Source organism: Larimichthys crocea, chromosome XX, assembly GCF_000972845.2.
Source record: "Larimichthys crocea isolate SSNF chromosome XX, L_crocea_2.0, whole genome shotgun sequence".
In the NCBI taxonomy this organism is placed as follows: Eukaryota; Metazoa; Chordata; class Actinopteri; family Sciaenidae; genus Larimichthys; species Larimichthys crocea.
Genome location: NC_040030.1, coordinates 17021996 through 17044122, shown reverse-complemented (window position 1 = coordinate 17044122; position 22127 = coordinate 17021996). Strand labels below are relative to the sequence as shown.

The 22127-nt window shown below is 42.2% G+C and overlaps 2 protein-coding genes across 4 annotated transcripts; one reads left to right on the top strand and one right to left on the bottom strand.

Annotated features, from left to right (window-relative positions):
* Positions 1-552: 552 nt before the first annotated feature.
* On the bottom strand, positions 553-7503 carry golt1ba (golgi transport 1Ba). Of its 2 annotated transcripts, XM_010741750.3 has the most exons (6): positions 7295-7503; positions 6402-6493; positions 5416-5594; positions 4216-4297; positions 3732-3766; positions 553-2612 (listed from the first exon to the last, which is right to left on the bottom strand). In XM_010741750.3, the coding sequence occupies exons 1-5, from the start codon at positions 7317-7319 to the stop codon at positions 3758-3760; spliced, it is 387 nt and encodes a 128-aa protein (XP_010740052.1). In that variant the 5' UTR covers positions 7320-7503; the 3' UTR covers positions 553-2612; positions 3732-3757. The 2 variants fall into 2 exon arrangements, with proteins under 2 accessions (XP_010740052.1, XP_010740051.1); XM_010741749.3 differs by lacking the exon at positions 3732-3766 and having other exon boundaries at positions 7295-7499.
* A 745-nt stretch (positions 7504-8248) lies between these two features.
* recql (RecQ helicase-like) lies at positions 8249-21662 on the top strand. Of its 2 annotated transcripts, none has more exons than XM_019272981.2 (16): positions 8249-8408; positions 8788-8875; positions 9316-9561; positions 10202-10381; positions 10481-10587; positions 10716-10914; positions 11022-11188; positions 12614-12692; positions 12875-13023; positions 13877-13994; positions 14088-14226; positions 16029-16120; positions 16228-16444; positions 17427-17556; positions 19079-19216; positions 19954-21662. In XM_019272981.2, the coding sequence occupies exons 2-15, from the start codon at positions 8851-8853 to the stop codon at positions 19181-19183; spliced, it is 1953 nt and encodes a 650-aa protein (XP_019128526.1). In that variant the 5' UTR covers positions 8249-8408; positions 8788-8850; the 3' UTR covers positions 19184-19216; positions 19954-21662. The 2 variants fall into 2 exon arrangements, with proteins under 2 accessions (XP_019128526.1, XP_027128183.1); XM_027272382.1 differs by lacking the exon at positions 8249-8408 and adding an exon at positions 8510-8666.
* The last annotated feature ends 465 nt before the right edge of the window (positions 21663-22127 follow it).

The window sequence follows — 22127 nt, the reverse complement described above, 5'->3', positions numbered from 1 at the left end:
AGCTGTCTTGATGATGTCTTGATATGGAATTATAAAATCAGTTCAGATCCTCTGGGAACCATTCATAGCAAGTTTATATTCATGTGCTCACTCTACAGAGCAAGAAGATGCCCAGTAAATTTGATGATTAGATTTTGAGATCTTTGAGACCTGTAGAGTTGGACCTTATGGTGGTGCTTGAGAAGTCAGAGCTCACGAAAATATTAAAATGTATCCTGTGGTTTAGCTAAATATTCTCCAAAACAGTGAGAGTCTGTTGGAAGAATGAATGACATTCTACCAATTCTATATTTTCTGATTTCTGATTTCGGTTTTATTTCGTCTATATCTCACACCAAAGTGATGGACGGTCCGTCTGCCATCCATAGGCTCTCCTACAACTAGTATTTACTTTTTTAGTCAAAGTTTGAAGAGTCACTCTAAAATTCCACTACCTGAACTTTTCAAACACACATGGGGTATATAGATGTATATAGATGTTGAAAAATTGGATTCATAGTGTATGTAAAGAGTCAATGACAAGACAGGAAAAATGACCAAACAACACAGATGGCAGATACAAAGCTGACTTCCATAGTATATTTACAAAAGTGCCATACAAGAAAACATTGTCATTTCACAGGTAACTTCAGGTTTCTGGATGCTCTGAACAAAAAGACCCACAGGTGAAGAATTCATGTCCTGGGTTGTAGTTGCATCAGGAATAAGTGTCTGTCTTTTATTTATCAAAAAAAAAAAAGAAGAAAGAAGAAAACAGGACAACTAGAACATTTAAAAACTCAAAGAGTTCAAGGACACTGGATGAACAAACGAATGAGGAGAGAGATTCTCTGTGTTGGTATGATCTGATAAAACTGTGTGCACATCCACAAACATGTAAAGCTGCAACAGCTTCACAGTTTAGAGTCTGAAGGGGTTTGCAGGGTAGAGTGGAGTAAAGTTCTATGGTTTGAAAAGAGTTAATTTGTTAACACAAACACTTTATTGGCTGTTGAAATAACTGATTTTCTGACCATACCAGTGTTCTGCATGTTTTAGTCCGGTATAGACTAAGTTTATGACAACTTGGGTCTTAGTTTTGCAGTTTTGGCTTGAAGACCCTTACAGCACTGAGCATTTTCCAAAGTATACTACACATTCTTAGACTAATGTTCTACCTTCCTGGCAGCCCCTGGTTTCACTTCATTTCAGTGTGCTATGTAAATCAACCTCCAGAGAAACCTTCCTTCTCATGTAATCCATTCCGATGAACACATATCCTCGTTATGTGTAACTTCCTTTATGAGAAACATTTTGTTGCATCTTGCTACTTAACCACGTAACTGTGACACGCGAGCTCTAAGCAGCTGCTCAGATAGGAAGATAGGAAGTCCAAAAAAAATCATTATATACTTTGGAAAACAGCAAGGTAGACCTGGTCACGCCAGTATTTGAAAAGTTCAACTTTGGTCAACTTTTACACGGCAGCGAGCGGCTTAACAAAGCTGACGTCTGAGGGGACACGGGGAGCTGGACAGTCCAAATCAGAGGAAGCTATCATAGCCTGTTAGCTGTGTCATTTAATGCTGCTGTGCTGGAGTGCAAAGTGTTTATGGTGTGGAGATATGGAAACAAACCTACAGTATTTTCCAGTTAATGGCTGAGCTAACTAGCTTTTTACTGACAGTTAGCTTGGAGAACTTTTGTGACAAACTTGCACCAGCATGTTTCTGGCTGGCTAGCGCGTTAGCTCACCAGCTACAGTGGATTTGCTAGCTAGTCTTGTGAGTAGACACTAAATAATCAAGCTTCCAGCACCACCTGCATGAACTTCACCACCCCTGCGTTCTAGTGATTTAGGTGTTGAAGCCTGCCACTTCCTGGCATGATCAGACTCCAATAGTAGTAGAAACAATAATATTATGGTAGTATGATCCCATAGCACCTCACTTTACAAGTGAAGCACTGATCTTTTTAAAAATAATTTACTGAATTACTCATTAGCCAACCGTAAAAAGAAATCACATGGAACAAAAGGAATATTACAATAGCCACACTTGGTATCCAAACAGTTGCAAGACGAAGAGAAACACAGAAACTGCAAAGAGACAAAAAGTGGACTTTAAAGCTTTCGTCCAAATAAAGTTAAAGCACAGGCACAGAAATGTGGAAATATGGCAAGCTGTCAGTCCACTTCTCATCCTCGTTGACAGTTGGTACTTTTGTCTGTCTGTTCCACAGAGGGAGAAAGTCACGCAGACAGAGTCAATGCTGCTTTAAGGGAGTCTTCCATCCTCCATTTTCATGCCAGATGCACTCAACAGCGATGGGATCAATAGCATTTGAAATATTTATTGTAGTGACCTTAGTAACTCCACCCTTTAGTAACAGACTGGTGGGGCAACGCTCTGATGAACCTTTGATTGGTAGCACTGACCAGTGAAATTATAGACAGACAGAAAGCAGTCTTTGCCTGCTGGAGGGGGGAGGGATCTGAATGTATAACCTTAACTGCTGATCAGCCCGATGGGACAATGTGTTGTTATAAAACCTGCTGTAGTCAAACAGCCTTCTCTGGGTACAAAAAGTCACTGTTATACCATGGTGTTGCTCTCGCCCACTTTGTCCACGTACTGAAAGAAAAGAAAGAAAGAAAGTGTGTTAAGTGATGTCTGCTTGACTCTCAGCTTCTCTCGTGTATAAAGCGTGATCTGACACAGACCTGAGAGCTGTCATAGCGGCGTGTTAGTGTGAATTAAACCGATGCTTGGGCTGCACCGTTTGCCTGCTATCCTGAAGCATTTTATGATGGAGAGCATGCATGACGTAAGGGGACACACCACAGGAGAACAAGACAAACGGAACGACTTCCTGTCATTTGTTTTGGCTTGTTTTGATGTGATTAAAAAATGTGGATGTGCACGAGTTAAAAACTGTTTTATCACTAATTATCTCTGAATGGAGATTTAAAATTTCCCGTTTTGTCACAGGGTGTGTTCCTGGGAGACGTTATTACAATAATATCTCAACATTATAACAACCCTGACTGTTTCATGTGCTTTTATTTTGAAAAAGCTCTGTCCTCTTCATTCTACATCCTCAACAGACTTGGCAGAAATACGTCTTATGTTGTGTGATAGATGTTTACAGCTTGTACTCCTGCTTAAGAGCCTCCCAGTCTGAATATAGAGTGCTTCATAAAGAGAAGTGATCGACTGTTAATTGTGAGAATAGTTCATGGTACTACTGGAACACTGTGAAACTATTCTAAATGTTTGCCTGGTTAGATACTGTACCGAGCAGTTAGCAGGCATTAGCTTAGTAAGATATTGTGACAGATTACCACCAGCTTGTTACCAGTGAGCTTGCATGTTAAAAGTTAGCTTTCTAGTGACAGTAGATCACAACTATCCCTGCTAGTAGTCACTATGTCATCGAGCTTCCAGCAGCTCAAACAGGGTCAGATTAACTTGATAGTTGATTTGAATCTGATTTCGCATAATTGAGCAAATGCTATAATGTTATAGATGAAAAATATTCTAACTTCTCAAAATTGGCCAGTTCACAAATCACCATATCTACCTGCAGTGTGTGCCTTTAAAGTCAAATTAAGATAAAAAATGATTAAATAAAAAAAGATTACAAAAATACATACAGTATGCTTTCCCTTCTATCATGAGACAAATGTTTTCTGAACATTGTGAAGAGTGTTAAATATGTTAGCATGCAAAGGAAAATCGGCAGTGACTGACCACGACTGCTGATTGTCCTCAGAGCCTTACGAAGGCTTCAATAAAAACAAAACAAAGACAGAGAGACATTCACCTCAAAACAAGCTCCGCTCACACAGCATGGTAGATGCATGTTCATTAGCCTCAAAGCTAACTGTCTGCTAACTTGTAGTTCTAGATTTAACAGTAAGCGTCCCCAATGGAGACGTCACGCGTCTTCATTTCTCAAACTGACATTCCTGACGTGTGTGCTCAGACTTTGAGTTCATCCATGTTCACAGGCAGTCTCCAAGTGGATTACTAAACCAGGCAAACTGAAAGCGTTGTTTTATTCAGTCGAATGTAATGTGCAGGAGCTCAGCTGTCATTTGTTCGGGGCACTCTGGTTAATCTGATGTTGGTATGGTGTTTGAACACAGTGATTAATAAACAGGAGAAAGAGCCATGCTGCATGTAAACAAAGCCTAGCTGCACGGTTGCTGTGGTGATGGTGCTCATTACTTACTGCACTGATGAAGGGCAGGTTGAGGATGGAGCCGAGGACAGGTATTCTTCTGATAAAGCCAACGACGACTGGGAAGAAACCCCTGCACGTGATGAGAGTGACAGAGAGAGCAAGGAAGGGGAGAGACAGGGACACAGAAAGAGACATTAGTCCTAATAGAGACAAAGACAGTTAACATGGACACATGCTAAAATCTAAACACTTCTGAGATGGGACACGATTCAAAGATTCAAGGAGTTTTTATTGTCATTGCAGCATGGGATTCGTTTTCATGGGATGAAACGAAATTGGTTTCCCCTGGTCCCGGAGCAGCCCAATATAAAATATTATTTAAAAAAAAGAAAAACAAAAAATATATATATATAGAATATAAAATATAAAAAGTAAAGGCAAATTTAAATTTAAGAAAAACAAGTATATACAATAAATAGAACAACAACAACAACAACAACAACAACAACAGTATAACACCATCTTGAGGTAGTGACATGGTGCAAGTGTCCAGGTTGTGCAAACAACTGTATTGTGCAAGTATTGCAGTGCAAGGTATTATTGATATTATTATTGATGGTATTATGATGACCTGTTATGACACATTTGATGCAGATCTGTTCACTTTAGAGAAGAGATCCTCTGGGACCCAGTTTAAGTCAAGTCCCAGCCTAACATCCTGTTTTTCGATACAAACATGGTAAATGACGGCAGCCAAAAGACAATTTCCTGTCTTCAGAATGACTGTGCACCGTTTTGGGAGAAACAAATGCTGTGAAGGTGTGTGGTGGCACCGTGCCGTAAAGCTGCAGTTTATGATTTTATTTTATTTCCCCAAAGGGCAGTAAAAGAACGAGAGGATGAAAATGGTGGCAAACACTTCATCACGGGTTAGATAATGTTACGGAGTTAATTACATGTGTGCGCTTGTGCTGGTGTAGCTAAAGTTTTCACTGTAAAAAAATCTGTCCTGACCATAAAACAGCAGACTGTCCACTCCAAACAGCACCACGAGCAGAGAGTACTTTATCTTTGACCTACCTTTAATAATGAATATTGCAAACATCATAACATAATACCTGTTTTCTGCTTCTCTCAGCTCGTAGTAGAAGGTCATGTAATGAACACGAATGGTTATCAAAATAGACAGTATCTCTCTCGTCTGCCGTCTCTGTTTCTCAGCCTGAGCCCCTGTTTTTGAACTCTTACCTGAACAAGAGGAAAAAGCCGTAGATCTCCAGCACGACTCCGATGATGGGCCAGCCAATCAGCACCACAAACACACCTCCAAGGAAGAAACTGGTGGCCTTCATCTTGTGCTTCTGGAAGAAGAAGCGGAAGGTCCTCTCCAGCCCAATGACGAAGGCGAGTCCAGCAACAAACAGGATCTACAGCAAAAAATGAGGGTGGTCAATATTAGAGAGTGGAAAGTAGGTCTACAGACACGTGTGTGTAAATGACAGATGTGTAGCTGGAGTCATTTAAAATGAAGCGAAGCGAAGAGAGAATGGAGGAGAGAGATCAGACTGAAACTTAAACAGCAAAGTCTGTAGACCAAACTAATCAGGAACAACTCAAAGCCAACACAGAAAACTCATTGGTATATAAGTGTGTGCTCTTAGTGTTCTTCAGATTTTAAAAATACATTTTGTTTTCAAAGCATTTTACAGATCACATTTGGCAAGATGACACAACTTTTATTTATTATTATGTAATATTATGTAGTATATAGCTTCTATGTATTATTAGTTAGAAAAAGTCAAAGGAAAACTCAGACCTGCATCTGTTTACCTACTAGCTGTGCACACAGTTGTCAAGTCATTTGTTCTGTGGCTCCATGACATCATAGTGATATCATTAGACATGAGCACACAGTCTGCATTACAAACTGAGGATGTGGAGTTGGATGACATATTAGTTTCCGTCGCATGGACGGGTCAAATCTACAGCTCTCCTTCATTTCTCACAGAGACAGAGCTTTATTCTCCCTGTCTGTCTGAACTGACTTTATTGGCCAAATGTTCTAGTTTGTCTTTTATGATACTTCTCATGGTCAGATGTGTTGACAGATAAAAAAAAACATTACAAGCACATCAGTGTCAGCAGCAGCTGATGTGGAGGAAAGAACGCTGCACCTGTGTGTTTCTCAGCGTCACAGATAACACGAGGGAGGTGGATGAAGCAGAAACACTCACGTTTCCAATAGCCAGGAGAGCTTTGTCAAAGAACAGGATCATTCCGAAGAAGAGGAAGAACACGCCGAAGCCTGTCAATCCCATTCCGATCTCTGCAGGACGGACACACACACATCACACATCACAGAAGGGTTAACAGAGTTGGAACATGGCTACATATCTACGTACACATGCTACATAGATATGCTCTCCGCTGAGATGTGATTGGCCACAGTTGAACCCTGACCTAAATGTTGATCTGTGAACGACTTGCATTGTTTTAGATAGATAGATAGATAGATAGACACATAACAACATAAACAACATAAGAATAAAATATATAAGAGCAAACTATACATAATAAAATATCAAAATAGCAATAGTAAATAAAATATATTGTACAGAGGTACAGTATATACAGCAAATTGGCAGAGTAAGGAGAAATGTGAAGTGACTGTAAATGGACCTAGCTGTTGTTATACAATGTGACGGAATGTGGCAGTAAAGATTTCCTGTATCTGTCCCTTCAACAGCGAAGAGTTGAGTTTGAGTGACAAGTCATGAAAACATGAAGACAGACAGGTGCTACAGAGACAGACAGGTGCTACAGAGACAGACAGGTGATGGTAGAATGTTTCACTGTGGCCCATTAACACACATTTAACAACAAGTCATTTAAATGAGCGTCAGTGTGTGGAAGGAGTCACGTTCATGTCGCTGCAGCCTCCACAGGAGCTCAAACACAGAAGTCTACCTTTACATTACAGTTACTTTAATACTTTAATAGTTACTACAGTACTGGAGGTTAACTGTTAGCTCTCTGGCCCACAGTTAGCCAGCTGCTGCAGATGAAGCCGGTCAGCTGGTTTGTAGTCCAGAGGTGTGCTGGACTACAAACGGTTTACGGGACTTACTTTGGGAGTCCGTCAGGGAAATCATCTTGACGCCGAACGACCGAGCGAAGATGAACTAGAAACAGTAAATCTGAGAGAAGAAGCAGTGGAAGAAGTCCTGTGTGGAGACTCTGATGACAGCTGCCACTGCAGCAACAGCCACGTCTTCCGGAAACACACCTTCTTGCGCTGTCATCTTCCGGAACAGCGCCGTGTCGTATTCAACGTGGCGACTTCAGCATCGTTATTTACAGCTGCGAAGTGCGGGAAACACAACGGAACCAGCAGCTCCGCCCACCCAAACCCTACTGTTCAAATTAATAACTTTAGCAGCTGCTATATAGCGCATACGTGGTGTATCTGCTCTGCTGGTTTGGCGCATGCATACATGACTACATATTTTAAGCATTTAATAGTTCGGGGAAACATTTAAACTCTCGAAAGTTTGGTCACTGAGCGTTTCTTGAATGCATCACACGTTTACCTGTTGGGTGTTTTGCCCTGACGTTACTCTGTCAGGCAGCGCTGATGTGGACTGAAATATGTTTGCTTTGAATAAAACGTCTCAGGTTATGCATTGAACATAGATAATGTAAGTTTTATTCATGAAATACTTTTTAAAAAACGAGCCGTGGTTGGCTCGTAAGGTGTGTCCATCCTGCAATAAGAGGCGGAATTTGTTGGCAGCCTGGCAGGATAAACTCAGGGTTACAATATTTCACTCTCTCTACCTTGGCCTTGCGTCTGCGTTTTAGTGATGGGAAGTTCGGTTAATTTTAGTGAGCCAGATCGTTTGAATCAGCTCACCAAGAAGAGACGGCTCTTCATTTTATGTGTATGTGTACATATATCACTTAAATTATGCAATACATCCTTGGTACTGAAGTATTCAAAAGTAAAAAATACATTTTATAATATAAATAAATTGCTGTAACCAATTGTTTCCATTGCATTTTTAGCACTTAACGGCTTGCGGACAGGAGCCAGTTTTTTGAACCGTCTCGTTCACGATCGACACATCACTACAGGCGCTACCCTGGCCTTGCAACAATGTGTGTTTGTGCCGGTCTGCTATAGCAACCGTCAAGTGGATTCAGCAACACGGAGGAAGGGTCCTGGGCGAAGCTGCTGAATGGTTAGTCATTTTTATTTTTCAAAGCCTTGTCTCAGCCAGTCAAAGCCAATTTAGCCCACAGCAGAGCGTAGTAGTTAACTAGAGTAGAAAGTACGTCAGTGACGGAGAGTGAGATGCCGCTAAAACGTGACGCTTCGAGGCTCGCGGGGTTCCGCTGATTAACGGGCTGAGAGCAGGTGCAGCGTCACGGCAAAGTTAGACCTGCTGTGTAGCTTCATGTTAGTGGAATTCAACGTTACTTTGTAACTACTAAAAGAGGTAGCTTTGTGGCAACTTGTGTTCCCTTTGCTGTGTTTACGCTAACAGTGACGTCAGATAAGTGTTCAGGTGTGAAGTAGACTCTGTTTCTGTGACGTCTTTGTGTTTTTCTCTCTTTCAGGGAATCCTCCTGTCACACATCATCTCTGCGGTCTGAACATCATCTCTGAGTGAAGCAGTCAATATGGATGATGCTGGCAGGACCAGTGGTAGGTATCTTTCTTTCCAGATGCAGTCACAAGCTCCTCTGTTGGGATGAGAGGAGGTTGATTTGATTGCAGACTAATGGCACACCAGGGAGCTCCAAAGAGCAGGAGGAGTGAGATCATTAGCTGTGGAGCTGTGATCCTCGGAGGATTAGGACCTGTGCAGGTGTGAGACCTGTCAGCCTCCTCCCAGGTCACACTCCACAGAGAATGCTGCACGTGTTACTCTAAACATCTCACCTATCTCGTCAGGGTTATGTATAGTTTGTATGACTTGCATAGACTTAGAACAGACAGACAGATGTGTTCTAGATTCTAAGAAGTCACCCTCAGATGGATTGTGACTCTCATTCATTAAGAAGTGAACAAAACTCAAGTTAACATGCATACGAGTCTGGAATCATTGTCACTAATGGTCTTTCCGCCGTGTTGTCCTCGTTCAGACGTTCAGGCGGAGCTGGACTCGGTGGAGACAGAGCTGGAGTTGGTGGAGCTGCAGATCGCAGATCTCCTGCAGAAGCAGGCCGACCTGACCACACGTAAGAACGCCCTGCTGCAGCAGCTGGAGGAGGCCTGTGACGCTGCACAGCCGGCGTCCTCTTCATCCTCCTCATCCTCGTTTTCCTCTAAGTCATCTGGAGCTGGTCCAGTAATGAGCAGGCAGGAGCTACAGCGCTATGACAACACCGGTACTACTACTAATACTAATACACACACACACACAATGAGTTTTCACATACGGATGATTGTTTTGCCTTTTGTATCATAGTAATTATTCTATATGAACTTTTCTAACTTCCTTTTCTGGTACAGTTGCCCTCTTGGGTTGTATGCCAGCACAGACCTACTGTGCATGCTCACCCCTTCTCCTCTACATATTCACCACCTTAGCCAAGTAGTTGTCAAGTAGCAGACACACACAGGGACTTGTGTCCATAGAAGGCTTTGTATATGTGTTCTGTGTGAGGGCCTGGAGGGGTTCAACCCATGACAACATATACATCTATGCAAAGATCTATGCAAAGATCAGCTTACATGGGTGTAATCCCCTCCGCTGCAGACGTTTACATGACACTCTGAGGTGATTGTTTGCCTCTCGTCCACTGGTTAATTCATCAGGGATGGCCACTTTCTGATTAGAGATCTGTTTTTTTTTTTTTTTTAATAGCTTCAGTACTTTAAATAATATTGAAGGCTAAATTAATGGAGATCGCATTGTGTTGAACATGTGATATCAAAAAGTTTCAATACTTATGAACAAAACCTCAACTAAAAGTCTGTTTCTCTGGTTGAATTCAGTTTGTGTGTTACTCTCTTGATGTTTGGCAGATTTTCCATGGTCCAAAGAACTGGAACAGCACCTGAAGGACTCATTCCATCTCTCCAAGTTCCGACCGCTGCAGCTGAGGGCCATCAACCTGACCATGTCAGGCCGGGATCTGTTCCTGGTGATGCCCACAGGAAGAGGGAAAAGCCTTTGCTACCAGCTGCCTGCAGTCTGCTCCAAGGGTACTGCTGGCTCACACACCACTCTGCAGTTCTTTTTAATCTAATAAGTTCTGTTTGTGTGGTCTAACTGTCATCATGTCTCATGTCTGTGTGTGTCAGGTTTTACATTGGTCGTCACTCCTCTGGTGTCCCTGATGGAGGACCAGATCATGTACCTAAAGTCCATCAACGTGTCAGCAGCCATGCTTAATGCATCCAGTAGCAAGGTAACAACTGGCTGATATATTTCACCTTTGATTTATTTAATCTGTTGATCTCTTCTCATGCTTCTCTGCATGGAAAGGTTGCCTCAAACAGTTGACCTATTGCTTTGGTATTCCTTTTTTTTAAATAGGAGCATGCCAAGACTGTCATGGCTGGAATGACAGATACCAAAGCTCCTTTCAAGCTGGTGTACGTGACTCCAGAGAAGATCGCCAAGAGCAAGCTGCTCATGTCTCGCCTGGAGAAAGCCTACAATGCAGACCTGCTGAGTCGTATCGCTGTGGATGAGGTGCACTGCTGCAGCCAATGGGGACATGACTTCAGACCAGGTGAGAGGTCCCCTTCACTAGGAAGCAGCGAGGTGGACGTATCGGTCTCCCAAAGCTACCAAAATTCCAGGTTTCTCTTCAAAATTGATACGTGTGTTTGTGTTCAGATTATAAACTGCTGGGCATCCTGAAAAGGCAGTTCCCTAAAGTCCCGCTGCTCGGGCTCACAGCCACGGCAACCAGCAGCGTCCTCAAGGACTGCGAGAAGATCCTGTGTGTGAAACAGCCAATCACACTCACCGCTTCCTTCAACCGCACCAACCTCTACTACGAGGTAACCACAGCAACCGCACTCTCCCACACCTGTATATCTCTCCACCAAACACATGCTCCCACCTGCTCTGCACACACAGGCTAACTAGAGTTGTCACAATACCAAAACGAGTAACCACGATACTATACCAGACAAAGTATCACGGTTCCGGGTATTATCGCGATACTGCAGCCTTTTTATTATTATTATTTTTGTGAACTGCAATGTATTTGTACAAGTTATAAATATTAATATTAATATTATTAATATTAATAATATTAATATTAATTACTAATGTTTGGTGCATGATAAACATAATACTGGTGAAGTAAAAATTAGACTGAAACAAGTTTGAAACGACGAGTTTGGTTTTTTGAGCAAAAATAGTGTTGTCAGTCATAGACGTAGACGTGCTGAATCGTACGTCGACGCCATTTCGGATGTGGCAAAGTAACTGGCAACACATGGAAAAAGCTGTGCAAGAGTATTCTTTTCCAAGGTTTTTAACTTACACGCACACACACGTAGAGATTGCAATTGTATAGCTATATAGATATGTATGTTCATCAATGCCTCCCCGTGTAGCTGTAAACACTCAGCATTAGAAAAATACATACGTTGGTTTGGTGCTTACTTATATCCTAAACATAAGGCGTAAACATTTATAATAATCATTTTAAAAGTTACATACATTGTTTTTGGTGCCTGTTTGTTTCCCAGATATATTAGTGTGTGTGTGTGTGTGTGTGTGTGTGTGTGTGTGAATGGGCGTATAAGAGGCATTAACTTAAAGAACTTTGTAGAAAGGTGCTTTATGAAGTTCAGTCCATTTCCTTTTATTAGTTTACGGGGCAGATCTTCCACATCCAATATGGCGGACACATTAATGTAACGCAGCAACGGACCAACCTGCTCAATGAGGCGTCTATGTATATATGTCTATGTATATATGTCTGTGTATATATGTCTATGGTGCCACTGACCATGGTGAGTGTGTTGTCTGGGTGAGACAGAACTTTAGCTTGTTGTTTGTTTTGAAGCGAGTTTCTATGGAAGCGGAGCGGTCTTCATGGAGTTCGTACTTGCCGGCAGGAACAGCCAATCAGCTAACAGACGGGCGGACCCAGCGTGCGGAAACAGCCTATCATATCCCCGGACATCACCACTAACAGGCAAACAGCCAATCATTCAGCAGCTGTGTAGTTCGGTTGCAGTAGTTGCCATGTTGGTTTGTTTACAAGGGAGTAGCATACAGTAAGAAGACGGGAGGAGAGCAGAGGCGGCCACTATGTAGGGAAACTGGCACCGGTACTATAGTAATCCACGGTAGTACCGTCGTGTAGAATCTCTAGTATAGTAGGAACTGTTATGATTTGGCACCACGGGGTACCGTGTATACCGTGGGTATCATGCAATTCTAAGGCTAACTCTCTGCTTGTTCCTCAGGTTCGTATTAAAGGTTCTGACGATGCATCAAAAAATGACATTGCCTCTCTGATCAAGAACAGATACAAGGACCAGTCAGGTACTGCAACAAATATGACTGACTAGACTAAAAGAAAAATTTAATCTGATCCATAAAATTCAGGCTTCTATGCTCAGCTCTTTTAATATGACGTTTAGATATGGCTGAATAGATGAGTGAATCTTTATGTATTCACATGCAAAAGCAGTCTCAGTCAGTATTTCCTCATGTGTCTTCCACAGGCATCGTGTATGTGTTCTCTCAGAAGGATGCTGAGTCACTGTCGTCTGAACTCCAGCAGAGAGACATCCTGGCCTATCCCTACCATGCCAACATGGACCCTGACGACAAATCTCGTGTTCACCGAAAATGGACCTCCAATAAAATTCAGGTACCTGAGTGTGACACACCTGCTGGTATTTTCTGACTTTTTGACATTTTATTTATCATATCAAAATAATAAGGCCATTGGGGTTCAGGTTCTTATTTGATTACTCAAATTTAGCATTTAGCCTCTGCAAAGTTGACAAAATTGTAAAGAATGCCCCTAAAAGTTATTTTTTGTTGACGAAAAGTACAAAAAAAATCCAATTTACAATGCTGAAAAACAAAGATAGATAAACCAGCAAATATTTGCCCTTACACTAAATGCAACACTTTTCACAGAATATTCTGTTCACATATAAGGCACGTTCCTCAGATTTGTCCACAACTTTGTCTTGATGAGTACAGATAACTTTAACTCAACCAGTCGTGGTGGATGATGTCCACCAATGAGCTTGGGTCTGCTCGAGGTTTCTGCCTGTTAAAAGGAAGTTTTTTTTCTCACCACCGTCACCAAGTGCTTGCTCATGGTGAAACTGTTGGTCTCTGTAAATAATATTCTAAAGAGTACGGTCTAGACCTGCTCTGTATGAAAAGTGTCATGAGATAACCTTTGTTATGATATGGTGCTATATAAATAAAACTGAATTGAACTGAATAAATAAAGTTAATCTATGCACCTGACAGAGAGATTTCAATATCCCAGACAAATGTGAGAAATTCTGATAAGATATTTTCTGTTTATTGATCAGGCCAAATAAAGTAGGAGATCCTCACCACATCTACATTTCTAATATCTTTCTAGTGAAAAGTAAGCTACGTTTGCTGATAGATTATTTTCCAAATAAATAAAGTTCTGTTAGACTCTTGTGCGTAAGATATTTTAAAAATATGTTACAGTACATGGTGTCATCCTCTAGGTGGTGGTAGCCACAGTGGCGTTCGGGATGGGCATCGACAAACCTGACGTCCGGTTTGTCATCCATCACACCATCAGCAAGTCCATCGAGAACTACTACCAAGAGAGTGGACGTGCAGGTAGACAGTTTGACTACCATCAGAACAGACTGCTCATTTCTACAGCGACAGAATCTTTACAAATATACTTCATACTTCATAATGTGTCTTCAGGTCGAGATGACAGTCAAGCAGACTGCATCGTCTACTTTGGCTTCTCTGATATCTTCAGGATCAGCACCATGGTGGTGATGGAGAACGTTGGTCAGCAGAAGCTGAAGCAGATGGTGGATTACTGCCAGAACATTGACAGGTACTTCACACAGTGCGATAGATGATAGACCCCTACCTTAAAACCGGCAGAAAGCAACCAACAAAAACCTGGGGCCTCATGTACGAATACTTGCGTGGATTTCCTACTAAAACTTGCCGTACGCCAGAACCCGGAAACTGTCGTACGCACAAAAATATTCAGATGTATCAAAGTGTGCGTTCGCATGGATCCAAGCACGTTTCTTTTGTACATGCCAATCAACGTGGAATTGAGCGCACGTGCAACTCCTCCCTGTCCACGCCCCTATTTACATATGCAAATCTATTTAAATAGGCCCCGGACCTGAGATTCACCTCTTTGTCCGATCAGATAACGCGATGAACAAAGGAAAGAAAATGAATTTCACAGAGTCTAAGCTAAAGATTCTAGTGAATGAAGTGGAGATTCTGTTTGGTTCCCTGTCAACAGGGATAAATATGACCAAAAAAAAGACGTGAGTGGGAGCGTGTGTGTGAGGCTGGAAATGCCGTGGGATCCGAGCAGCGCACACACAGGTGTGGACAGGTGTGGCGCTGCGGCTGACATTTTACGCCCGCTTTTACTGACAAGAATACTGAACACAGGGAGACAATCAGGGGCTTGTTAGAAAGCTCTGCAGCTCTAATTTCACCAGCAGAAAATAAAGAAAACCAAAAACATGATATTTGAATGCGCACATGCCCAAATATGCACTGGCACACTGGCACGGCTTCTGGGTAAGTAAAGAGTTTATTCGTTTAATTGTTTCGTATGTAATCCAGCGTTACATACGGGACAATTAAACGAATAGAAGCCACCCATCGCGCACCGTGCCAGCCTCCAGCCTGTTCTCAGCAATGCTGTTAGTCATAATGAATGAGTCGTGCGTTGAACCAGGCCACCTTGCCACGATGTTAGTTAGCTGCATTCGCGCATCACATATGATTTGAACATTGATGGAATGAAAATGTTTCCTACTTAGATAAACAGCTCCCGCTGGAATGCCCCTGTTGCCAGGAACCCCAGCGTAGTCAGCACAACCCCGAGCTACTCGCCGGCCCCCGTTGCGCTCTAGGGCCGGCCGCAGCTCTGCGCACAACTCCAGTAACACTGGCCTTGGTAACCGAAATCGGCTTATGAGCCAATTATCATGGTTTGCAAGTAAATCCATGCGTTCCTTAAATCGCTCACGTTTGCAAGGTCCTCTAACAACGCTAACGCTGCCATTGTTAATATCATTTTCTTCATCACATTACGCATGCTTTTATATCCACCTATATAATTGCAAACACGTGGGTGTGTTAATTGTTCATAAGTGTGTCTCTGATGTGCACATCAATCTGATGACTACTTGTTTTCACATTATTAACAGTTTCTCAGCTTCACCTCTAAGTGTCGCCAAAGGAACAATAGCTGTAGAAACGTGCGTACGACAGCTATAAAATTGGTGTGGGGCACGCACATTTCTACGATCATTTCACGTTTGATACATTTGAACGTGAGCGTGGGAAAGGACGTACGCCACTTTTTTGTCCGTACGCAAGCTTTGTACATGAGGCCCCTGGTCTAAAGTCAGTAGTGCAGTATTTTCATGCCATTCTTCAGACCAGATGATTCAGATCACATCGTGTGTATAGCAATGAGCCAGGTACAAGCACACCTGGCTTTTAGAGAGAATGGGAGATATACACATTTGTTAATCAGGAGACTCCATACACCGTCATACTTTGCACCCAGATTCTACACTGTTTAACTAGCAACCATGTTGGACACACATTAAACAGACTTGCACTACAGCTTGTACCAATCTTTTCTGTGTGAAGGTGTCGGCGCTCTCTCATGGCTGTTCACTTTGATGAAGTGTGGGATGATGAAGGATGCCACCAGATGTGTGATACTTGCCGTCATGTAAAAGGTGCGTTCTGTGCATGTGATGTGTTTGAATCAAACTTGCCGCATGTGTGAGCCGAGTTTTCTTCAGGGATGTGACAATCCATCGTCATCTCACGTTATGACCTCCAGACTTCACCACGGTGGATATCACCGGGCATGCCAGGCAGGTGGTGCAGATCGTGGAGCTGGCATCATCCATGGATGAGAAACTAACCCCTCTGAAGCTGGTGGAGGCGTGGATAGGGAAAGGCCCAGCCAAGCGCAGGAAGATGATCCAGACCACCACGCTGTCTCGGCTGCAGGCTGAAGCAGTGGTTGTGCGGCTGCTGCTGCAGGAATATCTCAGGTATCATAATGTTTTCATGTTTGTGTTCGCTCTGTTACCATCTGTAACTCTACTGACTGCTTCACATTTCTGTTTAAGAGATTAGTGGGATAACATACTCTCACTTGACATTGTTTTTTTCAGATAAGATATATTGTATGTTTAGTTTTTACCATAGTCATGATGCAGGGTGTTGTGCATGCATCACTGGATCTGCTGCAATAAATTGAATCAAAGCTTGCTTAGTATCTTTGGAAAAACCTGCATTGATCTACTATTTCATGTCAAAAAAAATGTTATGCTACGAAGTAGTTACTAATCCTTTTTATCTGTAAATGGCAATATATATTTTTTTATTTACTGTGTCCGAGCAGCATCCTGTGGCTGTGAAGTGAAGCCAATGTGGAAGTGCCAAAAACGCCACTTAATCGTGCATCCAGACAGGATCAGGCGCTGCAGCCACACGTAGCAGAGTTGTGCGGTGGTGGGGGTGAGGGGACTGTTTCAGAGACATGGATCCTGGGCTGGCTCCAGGAGTGAGTCAGTCTCCATAAGGCCCAATGTTAAAATGTCCACGCTGTAAACATTCACCCTCAGTACAGTTGTCATGAACGGGGAAATTAGCTATAGAGACCAAAACAGTTTTTTGTACCAGGCTGTAAACATGTTTCTTTCTGCTGTGAAGTTGGGCATTTGAACATGGGGACTTATGGAGACTGACTCACTTCTGCAGCCTGTCTCAAGTGGACATTACAGAATTTATTTTTTTCTCTCACTTTTGCGTTGGCTTCATTCGTCCTCACTATGACAGTAGACAGGCTTGTTGAAGCACACGGTGGCAGCTGGTGTATAGTTGATATGGTGTTGCACAGAGCATCAAACTGGACTCCAGATATCCAGGACTAATTTTTTTCTCTCATTTCTACAGAACAGAAAACGTGTTGGGACAGTTTAGTCTCTGCCTGACATAAGTGTGTTATTCTCCCCTTTGTGTCGCCTTCAGAGAGGATTTCAGCTTCACTCCGTACACCACCTACTTCTACGTGAAGCTGGGCCGCAAAGCTCCTCTGCTCAAGAGCCAGACGCACACAGTCAGTATGAAGATGGAGACAACGGGGACTGGATCTGCTGTGGTGAGTTAACACTAACTGAAGGAGCACAGAGCAGTCAAACAGATGTACCACTGTGTTTAGTGTTTGTCTGTTTGAAGTGGTCACTGTAATTAAGGGAGGTTTTTAGAAAGATCACCTTTGGTCAAAATCAAATCAAAGTGTACTCATGTACATTAAAATCCATTTTCCAAGTTTTTTCCAAAATTTCTCACACAGTGCTTACATTACTTAGTCCAACTGATACTGCAGCTGTAAAACACTAACACTATAATGTAAGAACATTCTGATAATCAACATATCAAATGTATTGCTGACATATTGGCCTCCAGAAACTATAAAAACAACATATCTGTCATGATGTTAATGCAGCTCATCTCTTTCGAGTTGACTGAACATTTGCTCTCCTGTGTTTGCGTACTAATGTGATTCTCTTCCAATCCTCTGTTCTCTTTGTGAAGTCTCTCTAACCAGTTTTCCTCTTCTCCTTCCAATGTGTGGCTGACGTGTGTCTTTCCTCCATTTTTTAAAAAATGTTTTCACACATTGTTTCTAAAAATCCATCTAGGTAAGTCTTAATTCACACCATACTGATAATCGTGATTATGATCATCACTGAGTCTCAGTGAGAGCTGGTTATAGTGATGGGTCTAAGGACAGAGGGTGTCACTCCCTGTACAGATTGTAAATCCCTCCAAGGCAAAATGTGTTTTGTGACTTTGGGCTATACAAGTAAAATGTTGATTTGATGACAGGATAAAATCAAAATAACCTTCACAGCTGCTAATAATGACATTAGTACACTAACACAGTAAATCATAGGTTGGATAGTTGTAGTCACTAATGCTCTACATCAGATATTTCACCGTTATGTGGCTTCATTTTGACACACTGGCATACTGTGATATACTGTGTATCATGTATTAATATGTCATGATACACAAACTCAAATGAAATTAACCTTGAAGTCATTTGACAGGAATTTAAAAATCATTTTTCAAGATGTCAGGATTCCCTCTCTACCTTCTAAACAATAGTTTGACTCCACTCAAAGTCTACTTACTATTTTCTTCTGTCTCTGCACTTTTAACCACTGCTCACGGTCTTTATCAGTAAGTTGAAGTTGTCTCAGTTATAATGGATTTGGTGTTTTTGTCGTCACAGTGATCACAGGATGGAATTCTGATGAACATAAAAAGTGGTTAAAAGCTTTGGGCATTTCAAAAACTTTAATCTTAAAGTCATGAATTCATTCTTAACTATAATTCTGCTCAGTACAAGCAGTTCATGACTGAAATAAAACTGCTGAATACATTCAACAATGATGTTGATAGTTTTGCTCAGGTAGAACTGTCCTAGATTGACTAAAGAACCTGGAAGAACACAGAGATCTTCTGGAATCCTCAACTGTTGTCATAATGAATGGAGGATTCTGTCCTTTATGTCCATGTCTAGTGTCCCATGTCCTCTCCTCAAGTGTTCCTTCGTCCAGTCCATGCAGGTCTTTGAGCCCTCTCAGGTAAAGACTGTTGTTAATGACCTGCAGGTAAAAGCTGTGAGTGGCCAGGGCAAAGCCAAAGAGGGAAAGAGATCAGTTCAAAGTGCTGGAGACGCCCCTGTGTCCAAGAAAGTCAAGACACAGCTCCCCTAACCCCCCACCCTGTCCAGAGGACAAGCTGACAAAGTACAGTCCATCATTCTTTACTCTGTTTACTGCTTCTGTTGCCATGGCACTGTCCATGCTCACACTTCATGCTTCACATTTGATCACACAGGCTGTATGCTGAAGGGTTTCTAAACAAATGATAAGCATGATATCCTCTCATTGTTCTGACCACAAGGCTTGGGCGACACACAGAGTGCTGTACGCTCACTGACTAACTCACTGCTGCTGGAAAAAAGCTCAAGTGCTAAATGTGACTGAGCAGCATCAATTTCTTATCTGGCCTTGAGATTGGCTTCTTGTGTAAACAGGGCTCTGACTCTTTTAAAAAGAACCAATTTCTAGTGAAGAAGAAGAAACTGGTGAGAGCATGATCTCTGCCATGTCTGATCCTAAAGACTTTATTTGGTTTTACATCTCATGAAGATCAGCTCATCTGCCACAGATTTCTTTTGCATAAACAGTGTCAGCCCTGTGATACACCAGACATTTAGTCTCTGCTGACCCTGACAGTACTAACCTGATCGCCCAAGCCTGTCACTCCTCATCCCTGGTGTCCACGCTCAGGAGCATGCTGCACTAACTATCACTAACATTTCATCACATTGATGCTAATCTGGTTCGTTTATTGAGTGACTGCAGAGGAAGGCTGATCTGTGACTGTACAAGTTTTAGTTACACACTCCTCTAACAGTCGTGTATGTTCTGATGACTGATTGTTTCTCTTCATAAGCTCACACCACTTTTCATGGTTCCAGGACTCATCCACAGTTCAAGCCAATGAAGAGATCGATGTGACCTTTGACCCCGTTGTCTTCGATGACAGCTGTCCCCCACAAGCCAAACAGAAACTATGCAAAGAACAGAGGAACCTGTCCAGAAAACAAGACCTGAAACCAGTCAGCCAGACAGAAAGGTGGACAGAGAGAGCAAAGAACCAGCTGACAGATGAAGAGGAGAGTTCCATCACTCCTCAGTATGCCATCGAGGTTGATGTTGAAATTAAGATAGATAACATTGATGGTCAGAAAACACCGTCACATCCAGTTAAACCTTGTTCCAAACGCAAATCCACCACCCCTCAGAGAGTGAGGAGGAAACCCCGTGCTGACAGAGCAGCAGCAGCTGTTCCCTCCCCATCCCCAGGGGGCGACAATGTGCCCAGCTCGCCTTCACAGGCCTCCATGATTTCTGAAACTGCCATAGAGGAGCTGTGTAACCTGAGGAACTACTACAGCAAGCAGCTGAGAAGAATAAACTATGTTTCCCATGAATACCTGGGGAGGCCAGCAGAGTCTGGTGTGCTAGCGTGCATCAGGGAGCCCCTGAGGAGCCTCCGTCTGCCCCGGAGGGCGACCATCGCCCAGACAGCCCGCAGCCTGTGGACACGTGTCAGCGGCCGGAGGAAGCTGCTTCACCGGTGACGTCACAGATGTTCAGTGACCTGCAGTGACGTCACAGATGTTCAGTGACCTGCAGTGACGTCACAGAGGTTCAGCCAGCTGCAGCGACGTCACAGAGGTTCAGCCAGCTGCAGGTGGATGATGACCTGCTGTCACAGTGAGAGGAGCAGCTATGTGAAGGATTTTAAAATGTGACTTTGGAGCCATCTGGTGGCTGTTGACCTCTGTTACACAACACATCTGACATGAATAGACTAAAAGCAACACGTGATGACACAAACTAAAACATACAAACACTGTATGCTCTGAGAATAATTAGAAAGATGTGAGATAGAAAATCATCACTTGCTGTTTTAATAATGAAATGAAAGTCTGAAAATGATCTGTCAATCACACTGTTTGTCAATTATTAGAACTATTGCTATTTGTCATGTTAAATGAGCCAAACATCGACCACCAGTGCACTGCTAACATCAGCTAATCAGGCTAGTTAGCTAGCATCAGAGCACTTCATGATTAAGATCACTTCATCATCCCTTCATCATCATCACTTCATCTTAATCTGTCCTGTAAGTTCCCGTTCAGTTTGTGTCCTGCTTGACCGTACAGAGTATTCTAATACTTCCTCTCTCCTTCTTTTTCCTCACACAAAGTTTTGTGATGTTGGTGCTGAAGCTGCAGAGAGCTGAATTGAATGTGATGTGAAAATAGAAGTGCATATTAACTGTTCACAGTTCACTTTCTTACTGTGACAGCTGGAGGGATCATTGCTGGAGACAGCGTGGCTTTGTGTGTTGTATATTGTTTAAAGATTTGGCACATGCTGCTGTGTTTAATCTGTTAGTCTGTGAGAATAATTCTCGAGGTTGAATATGGATTTCTTCAGTTACATCAACATATTTCATCAGGGAAAAAAGTGTAAATTAAGTTTTTTAACTTGAGCCTTGCTGGTGAGTCAGCAAGATGGTGTTTTCACTGACAACAGCACTAATGTTCATCAAAATACTGTATTATCTGTTTTTCTATTCGCTCTAACCTCAATAAAATGAATGTTTTTGTTATATAACAGACACTCTCCCTTTTATTGCACATGCATTCATCCTCAAACATTTGAAAAATATTCAAGGATGACACAACATTTGTTTATCATTTTTTATGACAGCTTTTTTTTTTACCAGGTATATGAAAAATCATAGATAACTTCAGGAATTATCCAAAAAGGGAACAGAAAAAAAAAGTTATTGTCGGTTATTGACACACCTTGAGAAAATGCTGATAATGGAGCAGAAATGTTCTCTTAATTTAAGAATTTAGAGATTTTTTTGCTGCTGGATACATTTCAGTGTTTATTCTGCTCTGTAAAATAAAGTCAGACAAAGTGAAGGTCTGTGGTCAATGTCTCAGCTTCCTTTACTTTCCCCTTTTTAACCACCTTGTGGTCCTCATTCTGTCCTCAACCATCAGGTTGAGAACCTCCATCTTAGACCTCACAGCCACAGAGAAACTCAAACAGGTTGAAAACTGATGAA

Bases quoted from the DNA above. Each gene is read 5' to 3' on its own strand.
- golt1ba (XM_010741749.3), bottom strand. From the start codon at position 7,319: ATGATTTCCCTGACGGACTCCCAAA. The intron at 6,494-7,294 runs GTAAGTCCCGTA...TCCGTCCTGCAG, and splicing joins TTCCCTGACGGACTCCCAAA to AGATCGGAATGGGATTGACA. The intron at 4,298-5,415 runs GTAAGAGTTCAA...CATCACGTGCAG, and splicing joins GGCTTTTTCCTCTTGTTCAG to GGGTTTCTTCCCAGTCGTCG.
- recql (XM_019272981.2), top strand. From the start codon at position 8,851: ATGGATGATGCTGGCAGGACCAGTG. The intron at 10,382-10,480 runs GTACTGCTGGCT...TGTGTGTGTCAG, and splicing joins GCCTGCAGTCTGCTCCAAGG to GTTTTACATTGGTCGTCACT. The intron at 11,189-12,613 runs GTAACCACAGCA...CTTGTTCCTCAG, and splicing joins GCACCAACCTCTACTACGAG to GTTCGTATTAAAGGTTCTGA.